The sequence below is a fragment of the Anthonomus grandis genome, chromosome 1 (assembly GCF_022605725.1).
Source record: "Anthonomus grandis grandis chromosome 1, icAntGran1.3, whole genome shotgun sequence".
Classification (NCBI taxonomy): domain Eukaryota; kingdom Metazoa; phylum Arthropoda; class Insecta; order Coleoptera; family Curculionidae; genus Anthonomus; species Anthonomus grandis.
The window spans coordinates 17621827-17649440 of NC_065546.1; the positions used below are offsets into that span (position 1 = coordinate 17621827).

General features: G+C 31.6%; 2 protein-coding genes across 2 annotated transcripts in view; both read left to right on the plus strand.

Moving 5' to 3' along the window:
* Positions 1-27614, plus strand: part of LOC126733903 (uncharacterized) — a 44538-nt gene that overhangs the window by 848 nt on the left and 16076 nt on the right. Inside the window, exons 3-7 of the mRNA XM_050437355.1 lie at positions 8090-8203; positions 8478-8712; positions 8767-8902; positions 12810-13346; positions 20682-20770. Coding sequence (XP_050293312.1) covers positions 8090-8203; positions 8478-8712; positions 8767-8902; positions 12810-13346; positions 20682-20770 — 1111 coding nt within the window. The remainder of the gene's footprint in view (positions 1-8089; positions 8204-8477; positions 8713-8766; positions 8903-12809; positions 13347-20681; positions 20771-27614) is intronic.
* On the plus strand, positions 20777-25896 carry LOC126733893 (uncharacterized). The gene is made up of 2 exons (XM_050437345.1): positions 20777-25598; positions 25826-25896. Exon 1 carries the CDS (start codon positions 21253-21255, stop codon positions 23473-23475), a length of 2223 nt encoding a protein of 740 aa, XP_050293302.1. The 5' UTR covers positions 20777-21252; the 3' UTR covers positions 23476-25598; positions 25826-25896.

Here is a 27614-nt window from a genome sequence, read left to right on the forward strand (position 1 = left end):
AGGTTTTGTCGCAAATACTGTGATTTCTAGATGATCCCTTAAAAAAAAATCTAAATGGGTAAGATCGTGAGATCTAGCAGGCCATTCTATGGTAGCTCTCTGGCCAATCCATAGTTCAGGAAATATGTCTAAAAAATTATGACAGCAGCATAATGTAATGGTTTCCCATAATGTTTTAACCCTTCTTTTAAATCTTCTTGAAACATCAATTCATTTTCTAAAAGGTTATGATCTTTTTCAAGTAACTTAGTTATTCTGGGATTGATGGCATCCTGTAGAAGTTCGAAGTAATTTTCAGCATTAAGATTTGCATTAATAAAAAAGGGTCCAACAATATGATCTCCCAGGATACCAGTCCATGCATTAAGTTTTTGAGGTCTCTGCATATGTTTTTCAAAATAAATGTGGATTAGTGTCTCTCCAGTATCAGCTGTTGTGTCTGCTGACTTCATCTTATAAATAAAAAGAGCATTCATCCAAGAAACAAACATTATGGCAAATTTCTCTCATGATTTAATCTATCATTAATGTACTCATAAATTTGTACACAATGATCAAAATCATCTTCATTTAGCTCATGTACTAGTTTGATTTTGTAGTCATATTTGTGTAAAATTAAAATTTTGTGAAAAACTTATGCAAAAACTCTCCTCAAGCATATTTCTTCTGAGACAGCTTAGAGGCTTTCCAAATACATTTTTTTATTCACACATTTCATATGGTGTAATTTTATGGGGTAACTCTTCTCACTTAATAAGAGTGTTTCGACTCCAGAAGAGAGCTTTGAGGACAATTTTAAACCTTCATTGTAGGGAGCACTGTAGACCATGTTTCATAAAATTAAAAATTTTAACCCTTTCTTGTATATACATTCTTAACTGTCTTGTTGAAATTTATAAAAACAAAGATAGTTATAAAAAAAATGTAGATTTTCACTCTTATAACACAACAAATATGTCCCCCTTATTTAAAACTACCAAAATCAATGAATAATTCACTGCCCCTTAGTCTTTACAACAAATTACAATGTTCTACTCACCAGCTATCTCCTGAAAAATTCAAAGTACTCATCAGATATACTCTTCTAGAACACAACTTTTATTTTGTTGATGAGTTTATATCCACGCCTCTGAATGAATGACAAATGTGCTCAAATCTTAAGAGATTTTTGTTAAATTTTATTGTACTTTTTTGTTACTATTATAACTTTGTTCAGCAACAGTATTTATGTATGTTCTTGTTAAGATGTCATAACTTTGTACTTGTTTATATTTTTTTGCCTATATTTATGTTTTTATTTGTATTTGTAGGATGTAATTTTTTTTTCTTTTAATCTCTCAATTGTTATTTAACTGTATTTTTAACTTCTGCATACACTGTTTTTATTGGTTTAATTTTGTGACTTGTGTAAGATGCTTAACAAGGTGTCAGAGTGGTCCCGGATTTCTAGCTATTAAGTTATATAATAAACTTCCTACTGACTATGTGGATTTAGATTTGGAACGTTTTAAGAATAAAATAAAACAAATTCTAGTCTCTAATGCCTTATGTTCAACTGAAGAGTTTTTAAACTTCACATTCTATCTGTGATATTGAGTAGGTACCTACCTATATATTGCATTTTATTTAAGACATATTGTGATTGTGTATTATTCATAGTATACATATCAACCATTGTGTTTTGGTTTTAATGAGTTTTATGTAGTGTTTTAGGAAAAATTTTATTATCAATTTTTATAAACAGCCACCCTATTTTTTAACTTTGTAATTCTTGACTTGTGTGGCATTAATAAATTGATTGATTGATTGATTGAAGACTGTAAGGTTACTCGCATCAATAAACTACTACTACTACTACTACATCAAATCTATTACATAATGATGATTGACCCTTTTATCTAGATGATTACTTTTAAAAGCATGTGCAGCTGCTCTAGCAGACTTACTTTGTTTATAATAAAGACCCACAAACTCAATTCTTTGTTGAAGCATTTAAACCATTGCTATCAATGCACTCAATATCACCAAGACTAGATTAATCAAATACTTTGTGCTTCTGTTGTTACTGCTCACTTCAACAAAACACTGATACCAAAATAAAAATAACTTAACCAACAAAAGGGTCAAAATATGCAGGTATTTACTACATATTTTTTGTGTTTTTGTCAAAATAATTTGAAATAACTTGAATTTTCGGAATGCATTTTTTTTCTTGATTAGTGATAATAACTGGTTAATTAAAAGAGAAAATGTATGCAAGCAACAAAATTGCAAGATTTAAACTTTTGAAGAATGTTGGCCATGTTTATTTATATTTTTTGACAACAAATTGATAAAATAAAAAAATAAAAGTAGGTCTATGTATAGAATAAAATTACCTTTAATTCAAGGTATCACTCCTATTCGCATTAAAAAAATTGACACGAGGGCTCTGGGGGTAAGAAGATGACATCAGAGAAACACAATTTCTGTCAATAAATGTCCCCCTTAATTGTTTTTGGCCAAACAACTTATTTTTAAGATTTTCAGGGTGGACTGTTTTGTCTTGTAAATCTTTGATTAAATTTAAAGAAAATGATTTTGACTTTTCAATTTTTGTCAATTAAATCCTTTTTTATATTTTTGACTATACTAATAATTGCTTATAATAAACTGCTTCTGTGATTAATATTTACAGTACAAAATTTATATTTGAGATAGCAGCTATTGTTACACATTACTTTTAACTACATGTATTAAATTTAGCCAATAGAAAAAAATACCTAAAATATTAAGAAAAAATATGAATGAGAATGGAAAAATATAAAGATTATGATAAATAAAACATTAAAATACTATAGAGAAACCACAGTATTTTAATAAACCCTTATAATACAAGATACAAGAAAATAAATACAGACATCTTATAATTCAAATCTAGAATGGAGATATACAGTTATGTATAAGAGCAAAAAATAAGAGCAAAGTAGTTTTTCATGTAATTAAAAAAACTTATCGCTGTTGTATTTTATTTACTTAACCATTATTTTGTTAAAAGGCAGGAAAGGTCTTAAACAAAAATAAAACACTAAGGCTCTAAATATAATCTTTTTGTCAGTGTAATTAAACATTTTATGAGATAATTATTAGTTTATTGAATTCAGTGGCTTTAAGTCAAATTGATATTCAACACTGAGTGGTACCTCTCAAGGAACCAATCTTGCCCCATGGATCTTTACTATATTTGTCAATGATATTACTATTACTGTTATGTATGGGTGTCATTTATTTACATATGAAAAATATTTTGCATCCTAGAAACTAATGAGGATTTTGTTCTATTGCAAAGTGACGTTGATGCTTTAGCCCATTGGTACAATAAATAAACTACCTCTGAATATTAAAAAGTGCAAATATTCGCAATGCAATAAAGTACAATTATTGGTTAGGTTACATTCCCCTAGAACATGTCGAACCCATAACACATCTAGGGGTCAGAACTGATAACAAACTCACATTTAACAAACATATTATTGATGAAGTTCTTAAACCTTCCTTGAAAACTCTTGTTTCATAATCAGGTCAACAAATGAATTTAAAAGGTTGGACACTCTTAGTAGCTTATATAATAGCCTGATTAAGTCTAAATTACTTTATGCAGAAATGGTGTGGTTCCCCAACTATAATATCCATATAGACAAACTCAATATACCATATGAGGGGGTATAACCATAAGTAACTTTTACAAAGACTTAGTTTTTTATTTTTATACACCTATAAAATTGATGCACCTCATCTTTTAAAGTACTTAAACTTTTTTGTTTCCCTATGCACACTAGAAAACATATTCACTTTTATTTAGAAAATAGACCTACTAACTTAGCAAGAAATGAACCTTTACATCAGGTTTGTTTATGATTTAATATTTTACACAGCTATAATGATATTGACCTGCTTAATTGAAATTCAAATATATGTATTGTTTAATAGGAATCTAATCCTAATCATTAAGATAATGTATGAAAATATAAGTAATAAGCATATATAAAATATTAACTAATTAGTAATACTGAAATATGTACAAAAAAAAGTACAAGAGGCTAACTAAATAGATTTACAATATTATTTGACAATATCTTTTAAAATGACAAGGAGACATGTTAAAGAGATTAACATCGTTAAACCAGGACAAAATTAAACCAAGAGCATGTTCTGTATAAAGGCTCTTTCTTTGCTAATAGCACTATAGCTACATTTAAAACCAAAATTACCCCAATGATCATGATCTTATAAATTATATAGTTTTTTTCATTTTACCTGCTTGGTATGATTACTACTTGATCTGTCAAGTATAAGTTGTCTTATTATTAGGAATTTCCTGCTAGACAGTGTTTGGTAAATAAATAAATTAGTATTTAATAGCCTGACCTTTGTTCTTCAAAATGGCAATACACCTAGGAGTGTATAGATATACCTAGGAGTGTATAGATAGAGGCAAATAACTTTCGGCATTCTTCTCCAGTGATAGAATACCAAGCTTTTTTAATTTCTTCCCATAAAATCTTTTTGTTTGAAGTTTCCTTGCCACCAACTCAATTTTTTAGCTGTCTCCAAAGGTTCAATCGGATTTAAATTGGGTGATTGAGATGGCCAATTTAAAAGTGTAACATTTTTACTGGTAAACCACTGATTTATAATCTCTGTAGTGTGTTTAGGGTCATTGTCGGTCAAATACATCTATTTTGCTTTTATCAGAAAAATCAAGGCTTTTGCAGTTAGCATGATCCACATTTTCTCTAAGAAATGTTATCCTTTGTTGAAAAAAATTTTTTTTTGCTCAAAACTTTTATTTTAACTTCAGGGGTACAATGTTTTGTATGAGCCATTGTTAAAATTGAATACTGTTCAGTAAATTTAAAAAAATATCTGATCACAAAAAGAATTGGAAGACAACTAGGATCTATTAGTCTTATTTTTCTTACAAATAATAAGATTCTGACCTCTGCTCTCTATACATCTTATGTCCAGGAATTAGTCTTACACCCATAATTGATCTAGTTTTTATGAAACATGAAAGTGAAATAGTCAGAGCTAGTTCTATTGGGGGAAGACTAACCTATGCTCTCTTAGTACCTAAAAAATGAGATATATATATACATACAGTGTGACTCTTAATTGTCCTCCCCTCTCTTATTTTTTGAATGAATATAAAATTTGGCACACATCATTAGCAACCAAAATATTACTTTTTGATCCCTAGCTCATTTTGCAAAATGGCGGCGGAACGCCATTTTCAAAAATAAAATTAAATAGTTGTTTGAAAGCTCTCACTGAATGATTTATGGTCCTAGTCCTAATATTAAGTCATTACTTTTAGCCATAGCAAAATTGCAGCCTTTCTAAATCTTATTTTTTGCATTTTTATTTTCTTTACTACATCAGGTTCAGATGTTCACCTGAAAAATTTTACTAAAAGGTAAAATGCTCAAATCTCTTTTGAAAAAAATGTTAGTATTATTCTTCCAGGTGTGTGCTATTTTGTATGAATATTGTGTATGTATGTATGTAAAATTGCCATTAGCTCTAGCTATTTTTATTTTATAAACAGCATTTTTATTATTTTAAACTTTTATATAATGTATTTTTAACTCTGTTATGTTAGCTAGAAAAGCACTTGTTTTTTTTGACATGTCCTACTTTACATACAGATATTTAGTTGTATAATCTATTATTATTATCATTATTATGTCAATTGGGTATATCTGTAATTTTTAGAATACAAAGATTTTTTATTCATTAATTGATTGATTGATTTGATTGATTATGGGTCCATAAAAAGATAATTCTGTTTTCATTCTATTAATATGACAGAAATTAATGTAGATTTCAATATTATTCCTAGTGAAATGAAAATGAATAGATTTATAATTCAAATATTTCAAAAATTTTATAATCTTCAAGATTTTATTTTACATGTAATATAAAGGAAAAGATATATATACAGGGAATTGTCAATATATTCAGCTGGGAAAAATACTCTCTATTATAAGTCCGCTCTATTATGCTATGCGATTCGTATGGCTCGCCTTTGTAGAGAAAAACATGGTCAACATCAGCAGGGTGACTCCATATCAGAATTCCATTAGAAATTTTTGAATGGACACAGGCAAAATATACAGATTTTGCAACAACTGAAGAAACATTTCTAGTTAAACTATACATTGTTCAAAAATGACAGAAGATATTTTTGGGCATATGCATTTCATAATAGTTTTGAATCCAGTTTCACTCCCAAAAATGTTACTGATTCATTAGAAAAGTTCTAATCTATATATATATATAGAGTTAAAATGTAAAATTTTTTATGCATTAAATTTTTAGCAACTGATTAGCAGCAAACTAATCTGCAACAAATAGTATGGCTTTGTCAACAACATTTTGTTTAGATAATAAGGCTACTTTTTGAATTTGATTATATAAAGTATAGGACTACAATTTAATACATAGGAATATTTTTTTTAAATATTGGATTATTTTTTCATTTAATACTAAACACTTGCTTTTCTTTAAAAATCTTCTACCGGATTTTTTAAGAATAACAAATTATTGCTTTTTTTGTAATAGTCCTTATCTTTAGAACTACAAAATCACTGATATATCGGGGTAGGTTGGTAGTCTTCTATTTGGATGATATTTTATGGTCTTAGCTTATCAGTGACTATTAGTCAGTCTAGAGCAGTGACGGAACCCTTTTAAAAAACTACATTTTTAACGGAACTCTAAACTCTAAACTAAAAGCAAAAGCAGTTATATGTGAATTGTTTATTAATAATCATACAAAAAAAGACAGATACAGTAAGTAGTGAGCTAGTAAGCAAATGATAACACCAAGTTCATTTAATGCGAGGCATGTAATTGTTTTTTATTCCTCATCAACTGGGTAATGTCAGGCTTGATAGAAGAAAGTTGAATTCTCATGTCTGGTTCGGCATCCAGTCTATTGCGGTATTTTGTTTTTGTAGCTGTATATGCTGAAAATCCCGTTTCACACAAATACGTTGTTGGGAACGGCAGAAGAACATTTAAAGCTTCTGTGGCAAGTTGTGGATATTCATCACGAACCCTGCACCAAAAATCATTTAGTGAAATTGTTTTGAACAATGATTCCATGCTTGTATCCAATGTCATTTCTAGAAATGATTCATAGCTATTTGACATATTTTCAGGCTGCAATTTAGATGAAAAAGGGTTTTGAATCCATGAGTTTGTTTTTAGTTTTATATTCTGTTCTTCAGGAATGTAAGATTCAAAAGTCCCTTGCACTAGATATTGCACCAATTCAACAAATATTTCATTTTGAAATATTTTTGTATCACTAAGACTATCGTGACGAAGGAATTCACTTAGCAATGAAAAGCTTTCGATTTCTCTCTTACCAAAACAATTAATCCAAAAATCTAATTTTTTTTAAAGACAGTTATTTTGTTGTTAGCATTGAAAACTGTTGTTTTCCTTGTAGTGACAGGTTTAATTTCTTAAGTTTTTCAAATATGCCTGCTAAAAATGCTAGTCTAAATAACCAGCTTTTATCGGACAAACGGTCTTTTAAATTAAAAGGAACATCTGTAAGAAAAGCTTTTAATTCTGTTCTTAGCTCAAAAAGCCTTGTCAAAGTTTTACCCCGAGACAATAATCTCACTTCAGTATGGAGCAATAGTGTTTTATGATCGCTACTATAATCTTCACATAATATGGAGAACAATCGGGATTGTAGTGGACGTGACTTGACAAAATTAATTATTTTTACTGACTCATCAAGAACCAATTTTAGATTTGGTGACATTTTCTTAACCGCGCAAAATATTAAAATTTCTGTTAAAAAATCAACAGAAATTTAAATATTTCAGTTAAATATGGTACGAACTATTTTAATTTTAATTTTTTTTGCAAATCATATTAAAAAAAATCATAAAAACTTAAATAATTCTACTTAAATTAAATTCATTTATTAATCCAATTGAAATATATTTATAAAACAATTACTTTTGTATAATTTTTTTAGATACTTTTCCTCTTGTATGTGAGTTGTAAAATACATCTTTTTTTATAGGTTGCGAAAGACTTAGCTGATAAATTGGAAAGAGAGGAAAGGCTGAAAAAAAGGGCAATTGAACTTAGAGACCAGAACATAGCCAGGCAAATGTTAGAAATTGAGAGACTTAAAGTATGTATACCACATTCTGTGGCATTTGTTTTCAGTATGACATTTGTTTTTTTTTCATTTTAAGTAGTATATAAAAAGTACATAATAAATTAATGTTATGGATACAAATTATATGAACATGTGTTGTAAAGACTGAAAATGAAACCAATTTATATATCAAGTAGCCACATTACTATTAAATTTTTATAATTTTAAGTGTAATATGAGCAGGATAAATGCTATTTTAACATTACCTTAGATCACTTATAATGTATTTGTTATAATATTGGTTTAGGTTGAAAGACATCAACAAATGCCACTTCCTTCTGTTCCTTTATCCCCAAGTCGTCCAACACCTTTGCTGCCCCCTAGAGTGGCCAAAGAACAGTCTCCACACAGACCAAGCCCTTTAAATTACCAAGCCAATTTACCAGCTTTACCAAAAAGGCAGGCAATGCCCATGCCATTACCTACTTCAAATGGATTTAGAACTTCTTTAGAGAGAAGGCAAATAGGAAATAATGATATAGGTAGGTATAATATATCAAGTCAAGAAACTCAATTACAAAGTCATTACATTCTAGAAAACATCAATAGTGCTGAATTGTACATAGAACCATACAAACCCAGTGACTTAGTGAATGAAGATATGAATCGAATTGAGGTAGTTCCAGATATTCCTCAAGATTTAGGGATACCTTTAGATGAACTGACTCTAAGGTGAGTTAATAATTTAAATATAGTTAATAAGGTCCTATTTAAAATTTCTAATTTTTCACTCTAATATTTGGGTTGTTATATTTTGACAACTAAATTAGATTAAGAAAACAATTTTTTTAGTATGAATGGGCTGTTCTAGATAAATATGTTCCTCTTTACATAGCATTAAATAAAAAGTTTAATTTTTAGATACACGTGATATAATCTATAATATATAGAAATTTAATCTAAGCATCTAACCATTGCAGCATAATTAAGGATTAGGGCAGAATCTGCCTTGGAAGATGAAAAAGATTTGTTATTAAAAATGAAAACTCCACATATCGAACAAATTTTGCTCTTCCTCTTGCATGCAGTAAGTGCTAAAACATATCTATTGTGCAAATTTGCAAGATTTTAATTTTTTTACTCTTAACTCTTATAAATTGTTTAAGAAAATCTAAATTGTAAAAAATTCTAAAATATAAAAAAAATTTATATTCAATACATAGCAGACCGAAACTTCTGTTCTTCTAATGACAAATATTTTTGATGGCTTATCATAAAAATTTATCTTAAAATTTGATAGAGGGTTTTTTGTTCAACAGTGAATATGATACAAAAATCTGAACCATTCTTCTCATAGAGATCAACATACACGTTTAACGAAAACATAGAAAACACACAGTCACGGTCTCACCACATATAATAACAGGCTACACTTGCTTCGCTCTAGCTAGAATGGGCTAAAATCAAAAATAATATTTTGGAAGAAAGTAACTGTTTTGTTTGTGTTCGTCAAAAGTGAATATGATGAACATAAAGGTGCATAACATGAATAGGCTAAAGCAAAATCTGTATTGTTGTGACGAATTCATAATGAGTTACCTATTTTGTTGGGTATTACTTCACTTATAGTAAAAATCAATTTAGAAAATCTCATATGCTCAAATATTGATAAATATAAATATAATATCATATAAATAACTTATAATTTTTTCTTGTTTTCAATATTTGAGCGTATGAGATAGAGTATTTTCTAAATTGATTTTTACTATAAGTGACCCAACAAAATAGGTAACTCATTATGAATAGGCTATTTATGCAGTTATATTTTATTTTCTCTCTGTGATTTTTTATTATCAATAGGGGATACATTCATTTCAAATTCAAAAACTCGCTTTATAATCGCAAACAGAGTTGCTGACAAAGCCTTGCTATGAGCTAAATTAATCCTAATCAAATACAAATATCACAGAGTACATAACGATATTCTTGATTATAAAAATGGAAGGTGCCTATAATATACATTGAAAATTCAACAATATTCAAAATTCATAAAAAATAAAACACACTAATTATATAAAGATAAGTAGGCTATTAATTCCAGCTAGTTACATTAAAATGTTCGTCCAGGCTTTTGAGACCAACATTTTCTTTAAAGATTTTTTAAATCTAAGAGGACAATTTCAAGAGCAAGGTGGTTAAAGATTTTGTTACCTATATAAACAAATGATTTGTTATTTGCTCAGTCTGGGCTATAACCTTAGAACATTGAAAGAGTAGAATTAGCAAACAACAACTTTGTTTGGGTTTAACATGTGCCCAGGGACAAGGAAGGTGTTTTGTTTACAAACATATTCACCGATTCTCTGTTGTCAAGTTTACACGCATTTTCAAAAGAGGAAGTTTTCAGCTATTGTATATCAATACGTAAAAACTTGTGTCGTTTGTTCCGCACCATGGAAAAAAGTCGATTCAAAGCGATCTTTTTACAAGTAAATACCGATACTGTCATAACATCAAGAGAGAAACGTCATCAAAAATGTAGAATTATAAAAACTTATTAAGAAATCTATAATAATTATGATATATTTAATTTCCATAAAAATGCTTTTTTATTAGATAGGTACCTTTACTCTAATGTACTACGTTAAAAAACCCATAAAGAGTTCATAAACGGTAATATTGTTTATAATTTAAAGCATAATCTATTATTAATAAATATTTATCATGTAAGTATTTTTTGACGATGTCATTGGTAAAGATTTCTTGTGTCAGTGAAATCAACGATGCGAACGAGCGGCGTGTTTTCTTTTTCTCAAATATGCGTAATCCGCATTAATTTTACTTTGAATATTGACTTCTTTATAGAGTATCTTATCATATGTTACTAAAGAAAATTTTTCATATTTTATTGAAGAGAAATAGCAGTATTGTTTTCTGCCTGTCAGAATAAGTGACATATTTTTATGATATAATAAAGTAATTTTTTGCCATTTCTACGTAAGCATTTGGCATCATTCGTCTACCAACAGATTAACGATTTTTATAATCGAGAATTAATCCTTTTTGTCAAAATTTAAATTAGATTTATAACTGTATTTTATAATTTTATATATGGGCATTTGAATTTGAATCATTCTATCAGAGATCTTGCAAGTAAACAAACTGCCCACAGTTTCACGGCAATGTTAATTTCAATGTTCTTAGGCTATAGACAATCTGAAATTGTAAGTGAGTCTAGTACCAAAAGAATTGTCTCTTGTAAATTGTTTTTTATGATTTTTGATTATAAAACTTGCAGTCTGTAAGACAGATAAGAAACAGAGTTTTAAAATTTTATGTTTTACAAAAAGTGGACTCACAATATCTTCTTTTAGACAGAAAACGAGTTGCTCTTTTTTTTAAGTAAAAACTGTGAGTCAAATCTATATTGAGCACATGGGCCCCAAGAACTTATACCATAGCTCAGATGAGGCTCTACAAGAGCATGATAAACACTTTTCAAACAATCCAAATCATTAATCAATTGTTAGACCCAAAAATTTGCAAGAAAGGTGCCTTAGAATAGGCTATTTGTTCAACATAACATTATCAGTAGAACACTTAAAACTCAACACATTTGTTTTTGAGGAATTAAAACAAAAACTATTTGCATCACACCATTCTTAAATGGTTTCAAGATCAATGTTCAGTCATTTCGATATCTGTCAAATTCCTCTCATGCCATAAAATGATAGTGTCACCAGCAAACATTTTCACCTTGCGATTTAGCGGTAGAAGTGACAAGTCATTAATATATAACAGGAAGAGTAGTGGTCCCAAGACAGAATGAGCTTGGAGACTCATCCTTTGGAGTGTTATATTTCTTCAGTTTCGACAGCAGTATCATGTAGATTATTTTAAACGACGACTGTAGGAGAGAATGGAGCTTTAATAAAGAGAATATGTGAAAGTTTGGTAAATTATGAACAATTTCTTTAACAAAGTTGAGAAGAAAACTTAAAGATCTATATTAATCTATGTTTGATCTCTGTTGAATTTTTTAAAATTAACTTTTCGTCTGTTGATTTTTTCTCTAACAATATATGGTCTGGTATAAAGTTTTTATTTATTATTTAAATCTACACTAAATAAAATCAGAGATTATTTAAAATCTAAAAATATTGTCGTATATTTTTAGTGATTGTGTTTAAGGATAAATCAGACACTTTGAGTTTTGTGTTTTTCCTCTTTTTTCTAATGAATAAATTTAAATATGTTGTGAGGCACACTAAAAATAATTTTTTCAATGTTTAATATTTTTCCGCTATTTAAATAGATAATGGTTAAATCTAAAATCCCAATCCTATTTTAATTATTTTTATCTTATTTATCTTATCTTTAGTTTAATCTGGTATAAGTAATAAACTAATATATGTATGGTATATTTATCGGGTCTTAGTTATTATTATATAGTTAGTTCTAAATATAACAGCTATTTTTTTATACCAAGTCTCAACAAGAATTTTTTAACTGTAAATCCTACTGAAATGTAGGTCGAACTTTTCACTATACCCTTGACATGAAAAATGCGCGCAGCTATTTATCGTATGCTACAATTTCTACTACATGACATTCTAACTGAGTAAAAAAACTTTCACAGACATATTCAAGAAGAAAAAGACGCAGAACTAGCGCGTAAACTTCAAGCAGAAGAAGGCAACTTAGAAGACACAATCCTTAACCGCGACCGTTTAATGGCCATAGAAGCCCAAGATAAGGAATTGGCCAAACTATTGCAGGAACGAGAGAGGGCCAAGGCGAAAAGGGCAAAAGAACGGGCCAAACAAAAAGCTTTAGCGAAAAAACAACAACAATACGGAAGCGAGTGTGGAAGTATGCAGGGAACGTTACAAAGTAACGCGGATCCAGGTCAGATTTTGCCAGACGATTCGTACGCGTTTCCTGCAGATCTTTTAACGCATCCTCAAACGATTGTGCCGAAGAGCGTTTCGGCTGTACCGGATATTTATAATGTTCCAAATCCGGATGAGGAGGATATCAGTTATAGTTTACCGGCGGACGTGTTGTTGGACAGAGCACAGGGATTTGGAAGTCCTAAAAGGGCTGCGGATAGCTTAAGTGGTACTCCGGAAAAGGGAATGGGTGGTGGAAGTAGACCTACGCATCTAGAACTTAGGTAAGATATTACAAATTCCTAAAATGTTTCTGTGTATATTATGAAAAGTAGTAGTTAAAAACAGTTTAAAAACAGAAATAAGTCTAAGCTTGCAAAGGAACTTACTATAACCCGCAATGGGTCTATTGCCCTTGATAACCTAAATACAGGGTGATATAGCACATATAACTAGTAAGCAACCTACATTTTTCAGTTTTCCTTTTTTTACATTTGGTGTATATGTTACTGTGAAATTCCGAAATCCGGTAAATGTGGATACAGACCAAATAATGTCAACATTCACCAAGTTGCTTAGCGTATGTCGGAATTATTGGTTAAATATCGTTATTTCTGGCCATACACCAGCCAATATGAACTTTCAGCAAAAGTGTATGTGTATGTTACAAACAAATATTTTTGATAAAAGAGTTTAGACTTTCGTGGCCATCGTTTGTAGAAACTAATAAATTTATCCGGCTTAAGGGTCATCGTATGTTGTAATGATTTCCTGATATTTCACTAACACGGGTGGCTAGCATCTTCAGAGGTCGTGCTTCGGGGGTAGTTCGATATACATTGAGGTGCTGGTGAAAAGCCAGGAAATAATATCAATATAGGACGGCTTCTAAGCCCGATAAATTCATCAGTTTCTAAAAATAATGTTATCAAATAAAAGTTTAAATAAAAATCGACCCATACATACATAGGCATATTTTTTACGTGTAAACAATATTATTTATTATTATAGTTTTAATGAACATAAGAACTTTATTGTACTTCAAACAAACAGTGCAAATAACTAAGGGCAATTAAAATAATACCAAAAACGTTTGTTTAAAATATAAAAAAACAAAGGAAATTTATGACGTAATCTTATTTATTGCTTAACTTAAACTGCCATGACACTTCGAATTGCACAACAGCCATTGACTTTTAAAGCTACATTTATCAGTGGAACACTTTCTTTTGCAGTTACAACGTGTATAGCCTCCACTTTTTGAATTAGCACGACCATTTCTTATATATGGAACGTAATATATCTCATGCATGGAACGTAATTTTTAAAGAAAATGTGTAAAGACAAATTGCGAACTGATTACGGATGAAAAGCTGCTTCAAGGTATCATTTTTGTTTTCTAATTTATAAAAGTCTTAATACTTTATTCCAACAACCGCCAGCACAGTTCGAGGATCTGTGCGGTCAACATCAGGAACTCTAATTCTCGGCCCGAATAGGCGATTCTCTTAGTATCACGTATTTGAGCTGGTAGGAATTTTCTCGCTTGAAACAAAGGATTATCTTTTGCGGCTGCTCTTTTTGCAGAAATTAGCTCGTGCTTTTCAGTAAGTACTTGGGAAGACGTGCTGGGTTGTGGAGCTTGAGATGTAGACGTGCGACACGGGGAATCAGTCGATACTTCAGATAAAATCATGCTAGCTTGCGGATCTGCTCCAATGGAATTTTCGTTATGGCGTCGCTTATATCTAAAATATGATCTTCTTTATGGTCATGGCCCAAATTTTAAAGACGCAAAGTATTTAAATAGGCTTCTAGCTCTTTCTCAGTTTCAATGTTTTTAATTTCTCTCCTAAGAGAAGGAAGAGATGACGTCGTTAGGGCTCTTTTTGGTTTAACGCCAAATGTAGCTTTATATGAACTCTGACGTATTCGTTTGTGATAAGTTGTGTTTTTGGCAAATTGAACAAACGGCAAACCTTCTGACCATTTATCTTGCATCTACGCAGTTAATACATTCTGTATGTCCTGAGTAGCTCTTTCTACTGAGCGTTGGGTTTGACTATGACGAGCATTTCCGTGTATTATTTTAATATCTTTCCACATAGTGCATAGCTCAGATATGATCGATTACTAAACTCTCTACCATTATCCAAATGTAATATGGCGGGAACACCAAATGTTAAAAAAATTTGAAGTAGATGATCTTCTTTGGCTCTCTTGGTTTCCACTGGTCGTAAATGGACAAACTTTGGTAAATGATCTGGGCCATCGCTCTGTGAATGCAAATCTATTAAGTCAACTTGATATCTAGAGTTCAATTCAGAATTGATCAGAAACAATCATTGACTTTACAACATTACCTTTTTTAGGCGCACTGCCTTTCATTTGGTACTGTTTCCCCAAATTTAAATACAGTATTATAATTTTATAAGGAATATTTTTATATTTAACTTGTAATTCTTTAAGCATTCGTGTTCTTCCTCCAACACCTGTTTTTATCTGAGTTTCTGAAAGTATATCAAATAACCCCCAATTCGTACCATAATACTGGAAGTTAGTTTCTCCTGCTTTTAATGGCCTAATTAACTTTTCATCATCACTTTTAAAATGTCAAAACATTTTAAACGCCTATAGTTCAAAGGTGTACTGCACTTACTTTTAGCAGAATTCACTTCAGACAAGAGCTTAAAGCACCTTTCTTTTTATAGAAACAGAAACACTTGTATTCTCGTCTACTTTCAATTATTGCATGTAACTTTTCAAAAAACTGATTACGATTTACTGATCACTAATCACATAATATTATAATCTCTGATACCGAATTAACTTAGCAAACTTGCATCCACGCGCTCTTAATTGTGTAAGACTGACGTGAACAATACGCCACCCTCACCGCCAAAAAGCCAGCTTTACAAACAAATGGTCATTTTCGACATTCACCGGAACTCATTTGTGGACATACACCGGTGATTCTCCGAAGTTATAATAAAATATATCGAGGGCTTCATAACATAGGGGCGTATTAACGAAATTGATAATGTGCAAAAACGTTTTAAAAATTCTGTGGTTTAGGAAACTTTGTGAAATTTTACATGTAAATGTATTATAAAATTGCTGTTATAAGCTTGCATAAGTCTTACCATTTAGGACTACCAACACAGACTTATAGTCGATACGCCCCTCTGTTACGCTGTAACACTATTAGTTAATATTTTGCCTGTAAAATTTGTCGATACGCCTTTATTCAATTAAACCAAGTTAAAAAAAATATTTATTTTTCCAAAATGACAAATCAGTTCCATTCTTACTACAAAAGTTCATAGAAAAAATTAAAATTAAACTTTAACTTAACATTTAACAAAAACAAACTTGAATAAACTAATTTTTGCGGCCACTGCGCTTCTTTGATCGTATCCTGTTTTTAAGAGTTGCCAGGCTTACTTCATCATCCGAAGTATCTTGATTTCCGTCATGGGGTAAATCTTTATAATACTGATGGTATACTCGAGGTATAACCTCTTCTTTGCATAACTCTTGTAAATCAGCGTACTTCTTTTCATTTATTGGTAGAAGTTCAGTGTATAACTTAGGAACCTCAAATTGCGTCCCAGAAGGTCGGCCACGCGTTTTCTTGGCAATATCCACAATATGATAATTTTCATCCCAGTGTTCATTTTTAAAGAAAAGCAACCTTGGACACTCTTTTGTAAATTTTATTGCTCTAACATTCTTCCAGTTTAAAGTTTCTCCCTGTTCAGCAACTGGGCAGTTAGACATAACATTTTCGCGATAAATCTTGAAATTTTTGAAGTCGGTATATTCTAACACATGAACTTTGTATGGCTGACCTTTTCTTTTTGCTAAATGAATAACGTTAAACCAGTCGCTTGGAATATAGATTTTGGAATAACGTGATGCAGACTCAATTGTTGAGTGCATAGAGTCGCACTCCATGTGAGTATGACCGACTTCTAAAAATTTTATTTTAATGCTCTCTAGAGAAGGATATTTAAAAAGAGCCTGATGAAACATAGCAGCTACTGTAGAATTTCTATTCTGTCCAGGGCAGTTATCGGAAAACATTATTAGGTGCTTTGAGTCAACAGTACATACTTTTCAATAAACATAGAGAGACATGTAGAAATTTCATTTGAACCACGTTTTCCATTGGTCTCATCCCAAATATAAGAATAACCTGTCTTGTCTTTTGTCGCATAAATAGTAAAATTATATGCAGCTAATTTTCGTTTATAAAATAGCGGCTTAGCAAAAAAAAGTGGGCTATACAAAACTGCTTCCAAGTCAAAATTATAAGTAAAATAGGTTGGGCCACTTCTTGATTTCTCAGCATCTTGTTTTTTTATGACATTTATGATGTCTTTTCTTTTTATGTGCAGCTGGTATTCAGGTTCACGTGGATGTCTGGCATCTGCAGTTTGAAGGAAAAATTCGTAGCACCAATACTGATCTTTTCTTGGAATATAAAAGGCAATCTTCTTTTCTATCAATCTTTCCTTATATTTTGACTTAGATACTGGTTTAACCTCAAGTCCCTTGCAATATTCCAGATAAAGTGTATACATTCTTTCTTTATTTAAAATACTTTCCAAATATTTTGTTTATTTTTTATAATTTTTGGTACTGTCTTTTCTACACCAATGAGCTGGCACAACTGGAAAGGAATTAATGTGGTTATCCATTATTTGAATAGCATCATCAGGAACTTTGATACCCGGAGCATGTTTTCCCCTGTTATCTGGAGATGGAAGGTTTACATAAACACCAAATGTAGATAAGAAAAATTGCTTGCAAACTGAAATTTCTACATTAAGGTATAAAAAGCTGTAAGTATATGTGTACTTTCTTCGAGATAATTGAACTCTGCCCTTTGTAGTTGCTTTTCTCTTCATCCTTGAACTTCTCTTTGTCTTGAGAGATTTTTAAGTCCCCAAAAATTATTAAAAATAATTTGACTTCCCGCGTAATTAATTTTTTCGTTACATCTCAATTTGCAATTATTGCATAAATTTTTTAACGTTTTTGCTTTCCTTTAGAATTAACATATTCCATGCCACTGTTTCTTTTGAGTTTTCGGACATTTTGTTTCCATGATGTAGGTTGTTTTCGTTTTTGTCGTTTTATTGGTCCTAAAACCAAAAGTACATTATCATCAACAAACAGAAATAAAAGAGGTACAAAACTATTAAGACCAATTTAACATTTAGTGCCCTTAAGTAATAATTAATGATGCTCGTGCTTTAAGGCAAGCTAATTAAAATTTTTATTTCGTTAAAAAAATGCCTTTTAAAGTGACAAAACCTAATAACTAATATAATTTAAAAAAATATTTTTTTTTTAAATATTTTATTAAATTTATAAAAAAAATTATAATAATTTAAAAAAATAAAGAAAAAAGTGCACTTTAATTTCAAATCTTTGCCCTTATTATAAATAAGCACTTACTTTCCATTCCACCATCTAGGAATTCATCTTGTTCTGAATTTACTTCTTGTACGCTTTGGTTATCTAGTTCAGGCAAATCGTTTTCAAAAGTCGCCACGCCAAAATTGTCTTCTTCACCACTGTCAACATAATCGGGATCTCTGAGAGAATCATCGGAATCGAGAAAAGGCATTACTTGCTAAATCGGATTCGACGGGTCCTTAAACCGATGTAAGCTTATTAAAATGGTTAAAAATACGAGTATTGTTTATTAGTCCGGTTGTTTTTTCCATAATCTAAAAAAGTTGCCTAATTTTTTTTCATTATTATTTCGGTAGTATAAAAAAGTACCATTTTTTTTAAACTCGAGTAATAACACCTAAGAAATGCAAAAAAAAATAATTACACTATTTAAAAAAATTCCGTGTTATGCTAATTGAGGAAAACAATTTTCAAAATTTTTTGAAGACGTTCGACTTTGAAAAATAAAACGACTAGTTTTAAGAAAAAAGCATTTTCAAAAATCAATTTAAAAAGAAATTATCATAATATGTTTTTATAAAGGCAAACATACGAGAATTTGTGATGTGACCATTAGATATTTTTGTGAAGGTGGATGTGATTTAAAAGAACCATTATCTGCTTACACAGGGATTAAATATAAATTAACCACAGAAAACTTAAAATACTTACCAACATCTGTAGCCATAGCAATAATTTTTTTAGTTCTCGAAGACGTTTTAGCAACAAAAACACTCTTGTTAACTTTCGGAAACGAACACTACACGTTGAATAAAACATGAATAATTTTAAGGTTATGTGCCCGTGTATAAATATTAATTATTTATGTCTCGGTTTATGTTTATCTAAGTGAGTCTTAGTCATTAAATGACTGATGTATTTAAGGGTATAAAGGAATGTCTAAATGTAAAATGCTATTATTTTAATATACCAATTTATTATACCAATTATTTTAAGTTGTTACGCCCTTCTGCTAAAATTTAACCACGCTGTTACCCACGCTAATATTATTAAGGCGTATGTTCATACGCCAAATAGTTTTGTTTATTCCTATTATAACATACAGGCGAATGAACATACGCTTTTTTGTTAAACTGCATAGCTGTCAGTTTGTTGTTACGCCGAAATATTATAGCATTTTTTCTCGGAAATAATTATCCGTGTATATACGCTTTTTTGTTAAAACGTGCATTATATCAAGATCTATCGTATGCCCTAAAAAACGCGTTTTGCCAAAAACGGCAGATACGCCTCTATGTTATGAAGCCCTTAAAAAAAGAAGATAATTCAGAATAATGAATTTTCAATATGCTTATTTTATATAGTTTTGTATGTACAGATACTTTAATTAAACAATAAAATTAACTTTTGTGCAATTTAAAACAATTATAACAGCTACTTTAACTCCAAAAACCTACCTTACAAAATTAGAAATGAATTATGAGATTATGAGATAAGTGAAATCTAAAATTTCTTTAGCAAAAATAAAAATTACATTGTTGATTAGAAAATTTAGACTTAATTAACAAAAGTAATTTTTAAAATTTCAGTTATTTAGGGTCAGTTTTTGGAGTTGGTTTTTTACGACTAAATTTGTAGCTGTAGTAAAAGTTAATTTGTAGGCTATGAAAAGTAGATTGAACAAAAGCAATCTACGGTGGATGTCTAAGACAAAAAAAGAATATAATTTAGAATAATATGTTTCAATATGTTTATAATTCAATTCATAATCAATATGTTTACTTTATCTAGTTTTGTATGTACAGATACTGTAACACTATGTAATTTTACATTTAATATACAATTTTTTAAATACATTTTTTAGAGTTGTTTGACATAATGCTTTACTTGCAATAAACACTTTATTTTATAGCATTAGGTTAAATAATTCTTTGCTATCAATATATATATATATAATTAACTATAAGTAATTATATATATAATAATTATAAGAATTATATAATATATACTATATATAATTATAAGAATTAATATAACAGGTATCATTTTAAACATATAGTATGTTTGTTTCATTGTTCCCTCCTAGCGATGTTCAAACATTGACTTAAAAGAGATATTTTATTTTATTTACGAATTCAAATATTTTATTACGTTACTGCATTCACTGAAGGAACTTCATCAATTGTGTCTAGGTCTCCCTTAACCAAAATCAACAAACCAAGACTGCCAGACCCAGATACATCTACTGAAACTGCCAATACTAGTACTGGAAGTCGTTCAGGTAAATTATGCAACTACAATTAATTTACTGATAATATGATAATGTTTAGTTAGGATTTGATTTAATAAAATTTAAATAACAATCACTCATCCTGCTTGGGCTGATGAACAAATAGTCAAATTAAAATGAAACCAGACTTATCTAGAAGTGCAGATTACATATATGTTAGCTTATGTTATTTAAAACCACCTTATCTCATCGTTCCCAATATAAACAGTAAAAGTGCGGACGCTGAAGATTTTGTTAACGCGGCAATTTTTAAAAAGAAAAGGCAGTCTGAATTCGGTCGCGACATAAAAGGCTGTATTTCGCATATTTTTAATGAATAAATCGAGGTTTTTAGAACAATTTGTGTGTTATTTGTGTTGAAATTATCTACAACAAATCGTAAAAGCTAACATCAGAAGTGGGATAGCTCCTAGTGAAGCCGATCACAGGAGAAAAGGACCTAAAAAGTGATTTTTTTTTGTGCGTGTTTAAAAATGGCTGACGAGGAACAACGCGAAAGTTGTGAGAGTGACCGTGCGGGTACGAGTAGCTCAGCCATTATCGGTGGTAGTGATAGTGCATCAATAAACAATCAGATGATGTTGATGTTTAAAATGCAGCAAGAAAGTAACAGTAATTTTCAAAGTCAAATCATGCAAATATTATCCACCATGGCCAACGCCCAAGCTACGCAAGCTGAAGCGGCGCTACAGTCGTCTGTGGAACAAGCGCATGTGCAATCTGTTGCTGTGGTTGGTCCCGGTCCCAAAGTTATGGCAGCAGCGGCATCATCGCAAATTTGCTTAACTATTTTTGATCCTGATGACACGCCGTTCACAATGGTCGAGTGGATGGATGACGTAAGCAGAATTCAAGCCGAGTTGCGAATTTCTGATACGGTAACTGTTTTGAAAGCTGGTCACGCTCTTCGAGGTCGTGCAGCTCGATTTTATCGTCATTGGAAGCCAATTGTTAGAGATTGGGCATCTTTTAGGCGAGATTTTGAGGTAGCATTTCCAGAAAAAGGCACGCCAGCTACTCAATTACGTGCCTGTCTAGCAATTATGAGCAACAATTTTGACTCGCTAGTTGAGTATGGAAATGCTAAGTTGTTAGCTATTAGACGGTTTTATGCTGATTTTCCTTGGAGGATAGTGCTGAGTTTAGTAGAGCATGATATTCAAAGTGCTGAGGTGAAAAATCGAATTTGCTTGCAGAGTCCCGAGTGCGATGCGGATCTGTTAAAGTTGTTAGCTGTCTGCGATGCTGCAAAACTAAGCGAAGTAAATCGAGTGAGAGAGTCACGAAAACGGCCAAACAATTCTCGTGAAGATCACCCCGCTTTTCACGGAAAGTGTCGACAATGTCATCGATTTGGACATAAACAGATAGACTGTAAACAAGGTATAGTGTCCAACATGGAAAAGCCTCTTCCTGGCCCTTCTGGAGCAAATATAAACTATCCATCAAGAGATCAGACAAAAACTGTAATGTTAAACACATGTACATATTGCCAAAAGAAAGGACACTCAGAAGACACTTGTTACAAGAAAAATGGGTTTCCAAAACGAGTAATGCTGTCACAAAATACTCGGTTTGTGCAGTCTCCACCTTTAGCTACACTTACAAATGACAGCACTATAACTTCGATTTCCTATTTGGTAGACACTGGGGCAGACGTATCAATTTTGCATGAAAAAGTGGCAAAGAAACTAAATTTAAAAATTCAACCAAGTAATCAATGTTTGGCTGGTATCGGAAAGTCTATTATGAAGGCTATCGGTCGCAGCACTGCCATAATGTTTACACCAACGATGACGTTAGAAATGGACTTTCTTGTTGTCCCAGATGGATCTATCCCTGGGGGTGACGTTGACGCTTTAATTGGTTTGGATGTTCTTAAACGGCCAGGTGTTAAAGTGGAGGTAAATGAAAATAGTGTAGATATTGTGTATGATCCTCTTAGCATGTCCAGGATTTGTACTGTACGCACATTTGATGAAAGTAGATTAGATTTGTCAGAATTGGACGAGCCATTATCTAATGCTATAAAAACATTACTTCAACAAGCCATAAATCAAACGCCGCCCGCCGTAACCACTGGAAAATTAATAATAACATTACGTGACCCACAGCCGGTTGCTTATAAGCCGCGGCATCTATCGTACGGAGAGAGGTTGCAAGTCAAGCAAATCATACAGGAACAACTTGATACTGGAATAATTCGTGTTAGTGAATCTGCTTACGCTAGCCCGATTGTACTGGTTAAAAAAAGGAATGGAGATACGAGACTATGTGTGGATTACAGAGAGGTAAATAAACAAGTAGTGCGGAATAATTACCCATTGCCTCGCATACAAGACCAAATAGATGCACTTAGTAAGGCCAAATATTTTTGCACTCTTGACATGAAGTCGGGTTTTTACCAAATTGAAGTTGAAGAAAAATCCAAACACATTACTGCTTTTGTGACCCCGGATGGATTGTATGAGTATAACCGCATGCCTTTTGGTTTTGTTACTTCGCCGCCTACTTATCAGAAAGCAATTGATAAGGCTCTAGGACTATTAAAAGATGATATCGCATTTGTTTACATTGACGATGTTTTATGCCCAGCGCGCACTACTGAGGAAGGTTTTAATAACTTACGACTGGTTGTTGACACCTTATCAAAATCGGGATTTGTGCTGAACTTGGAAAAATGCAGTTTTTTTTAAAAACGTCTGTCGAATATCTAGGCGTTATCATTGAAGGCGGTACTGTAAAGCCAAGTAACCGAAAAGTTGATGCGCTTGCACAGACTATTGCTCCTGTCGATGTAAAGGGTGTTAGGCAGTTCTTAGGGTTGGCTGGATATTTCAGACGTTTTGTAAAAGGATTTGCCAGTTTAACTGCACCAATTTCCGCACTGTTGCGTAAAGGACAACCTTTTAAGTGGACAAGTGAGTGCGAAAATGTGCGTTTAGACTTAATAAAACGACTAACAGAATACCCAATTTTAAATATTTTTAATTCTGACTTCTATACGGAATTACACACGGACGCGAGTTCCATAGGGTTAGGTGCTGTATTAATGCAAAAAGACTTGGATAATATTTTGCATCCGGTAGCCTATTACAGTAGACGCACTACTGATTGTGAATCGCGTTACCACTCCTATGACTTAGAGACTCTGGCTATTGTAGAAGCAACCCAGTATTTTCGTGCGTATTTGTATGGTATAAAGTTTACAATTTATACTGACTGTAATTCTGTGCGCGCTACGGCTTTAAAAAAAGAATTACACCCTCGTGTGGCCAGGTGGTGGATCAAGTTACAAGACTTTAATTTTGAAATCGAATATCGGCAAGGCTGTAGAATGGCTCATGTGGACTATCTTAGCCGAAATGCGGTTTCGATAAATAGAGTTTCAGTGGCGCGCAGTACGGTTCCAAATAAGGCAAATAAAACAATCGGGGATTATCAAAAAGAAGACGCATTTTGTCAGGCTATAGTAGACAAAACGCAAAGTTTGTCGGGCTACTCAGTGAAGGACGGTTTGGTATTTTTATGCAGTCCGAGTGATGGAATTAATCGGTGTTTCGTTCCAATCGCGGCGCGACTGGATATAATGCGCTTATACCATGATGAATCATCTCATATAGGTGCTGACAAAATGTTGTTAAAGTTACTGGAAGTTTTGGCATGGCCGCGTATGGGCAGAACAGTGCGGAAATACCTGGCCAACTGTAGATCTTGTGTTTTGGGAAAATCCTCGAGTGGTAAAAAAAGTGGCATGTCTCAGCAAAAATCCAAGCCGTCGACCAAAATGGATACATGGCATATCGACCATGCTGGGCCATTAGTAAAATCAAATCGGTGCACCCAGATATTAGTGATAATAGATGCGTTCACGAAATTTGTCCGTTTTTGTCCGATAAAGCAGAAAACAACAGAATGTAGCATCAAAGCCCTAAGTGAAGTGTTTTATGAGTTAGGAGCACCAAAACGTATAATAGCAGATCGAGGTACTGCTTTTCTGTCTGGCAAATTTAAAGACTTTTTAGAAGAATGGGCAGTGGAGTTACATTTAATTGCAACAGGAGTTCCACGTGGAAATGGGCAAGTAGAGCGTGTAATGCGCACGCTATTTAACGCTATGCGTGCCGTTTTAAATGAAAAAGATGAGAAGAAATGGAGTAAAATCTTGCCTGATATTGAGGATGATTTTAATGTAACAATAAATAAATCGACGGGCTATGCACCATGGGTGCTAATGTATGGTGAAAATCGGCGTCTGAATGCTACAAACCAACTGTTAACTGATGTGTCATCTTCACAGCAAAAAGCTCTCGATATTAAAACCATTAACAGTAATGTAAATGATCGATTGAAGAAAATTACTGAGAAGTCAGCAGAAAGTTTTAATAAGAAGCGTGTTAAAGCAGTGCCATACTCTCGAGGAGATAAAGTTGCTATAGAAAATAGTCAGTTGGCATATGGTGGCAAATTAAAACCCAAATATCAGGGCCCGTTCGAAGTCATTAATTGCCTGCAAAATGAGAGATATGTCTTGAGACGAGCAGGAAAGCAAGGCAGAACCACGGTAGCAGCGCACGAGCAATTGCGCGCGTGGCCAGATGAGTGCACATAGGCTGTGGCTATTGTAATAAAGAAGTTCCTCATTTAAAATTGTGGGCTTTAAGGTCCCTAAAAAGGTTTTTGGGCTGTTCCCCAAACCAATTTTTAGGCTATGTTCCCCAATAGATTTTGGGCATTTTGTTCCCTAAAAAAAAAAGAGTTTAGGCTGTTCCCTAAACTGATTTTTAGGCTGTTGGTAAAGTGATTTTTAGACATTTAGGTTCCCTAAAAGAATCTTTAGGCTTAAGTTATTGTAATAAAGAAGTTCCTCATTTAAAATTGTGGGCTTTAAGGTCCCTAAAAAGGTTTTTGGGCTGTTCCCCAAACCAATTTTTAGGCTATGTTCCCCAATAGATTTTGGGCATTTTGTTCCCTAAAAAAAAAGAGTTTAGGCTGTTCCCTAAACTGATTTTTAGGCTGTTGGTAAAGTGATTTTTAGACATTTAGGTTCCCTAAAAGAATCTTTAGGCTTAAGTTCCCCATTACATGTTGGGCTTTATCTGCTCTAAAAATGTGCATAGGTTGTTCCCTAAACTGAGTTTTAGGCTAAGTTTCTCAACAGTTCCCTAAAAATAAATGTTTAGGCTATTTCATAATTTTTGACTATAGTCCCCATTGTATTTTGGGCTTATAAGATCTTTGTAACAAGATCCCCAAAAATTCTTTTGGGCTATATATTTTTTTTTGTTTGTTGTTTTGTTTTAAATTTAAACTGTTTACACATAAACAAAATAGGTCAGGAAGTTAGAAGGTCGAGGACGCCCAATGTCAGGAAGGCCGTGTTAGCTTATGTTATTTAAAACCACCTTATCTCATCGTTCCCAATATAAACAGTAAAAGTGCGGACGCTGAAGATTTTGTTAACGCGGCAATTTTTAAAAAGAAAAGGCAGTCTGAATTCGGTCGCGACATAAAAGGCTGTATTTCGCATATTTTTAATGAATAAATCGAGGTTTTTAGAACAATTTGTGTGTTATTTGTGTTGAAATTATCTACAACAAATCGTAAAAGCTAACATATATGTTATATTAGATATATCTTAGCATGATTGTGTCAATATTGACATAATACACATAATTGCGTATTTTTTTTTTTATAAAGGAGCTATTTTCGAGTTCATGTTAAGAGTTTAAACCTTAAAAAAACGCATCATTTACTTTAATGACATAATCAAATCCATAAAGTTGGCAACTAAATTACTAGAAAAAAAACTTCTGTATCCACCATCCTGTATCTCAGATAATATCAACTTTTAGATTTAGGTTTGCACAAGGAGGCTCTGATTTGTTCCTATATTATTAATTGACAGACACCTGATAGCACAGACTATTAAAAGAGCATGTCAATAATGTTTGAATGTTTCGAATGGACATTTTTTGTTAGTTTCATTAGCAAATTTTCTTTATTCTTAAGATTTTTTTTTCATGTAATCAATGTAATATTCTTAAAAGGTTTATTTATCAAGATCCAAAACCACAAAATTGAAGCTTTAAAATGTATATTGGAACATTATTTTTGAATTTAACTTTAAGAATATTTTAATTTTTTTTTACTTTATATTGAGGACTTCCTCCGAATGTGCAGTTTTGGTTGAAGCATTTTTTTGCAAAATTTTGCAGCAATTCAAACAATTCAAATTATTGTTCTTAAGAATATTTTCATGAAATGAACTTTTATTCAAGGAAAAAGTATTCCTTACGTGGTCGCCAGTTTAGGATTTATATTACTTAGGACGGTTCATGATATAGTTTTTTTTTTCTTCTTAATTTGAGGATAAATGACAAGTTGTTAAGCTTTACAGATTTAGATTCACCCTTTATCGCCGAGGACAGTATTCATCACATGGCGAAACTATTAATAAAACGAAAGGTTACTACTAAATAGAAATTGTGAAATATTTTTTCCATATTTTTTAGGTAATAACTTTACAGTTTTTCTATTTAACTTATCACTAAAATGGAAAGTTCAAAATCAGTTGTTTTTTTAGTTTATAACCGTAAGTTTCCTATTATGTTTGAATATTTTTTTTATGTTTGACCAAAAATTTAAAAACAATTAAAATACAAATATTCTAAAATATTTGTATTTTAATCTCCTCAAATATTCTACAATTTTATTAATATCTTAAAATCATGTCTTAACTTAGTTTTTTAAATAGAACTTTTTTGGAAGTTCAAAAAAATGCTTTATGAACACAAAAAACAATTCTGTGTACATTAATAATTTATTCTGATAT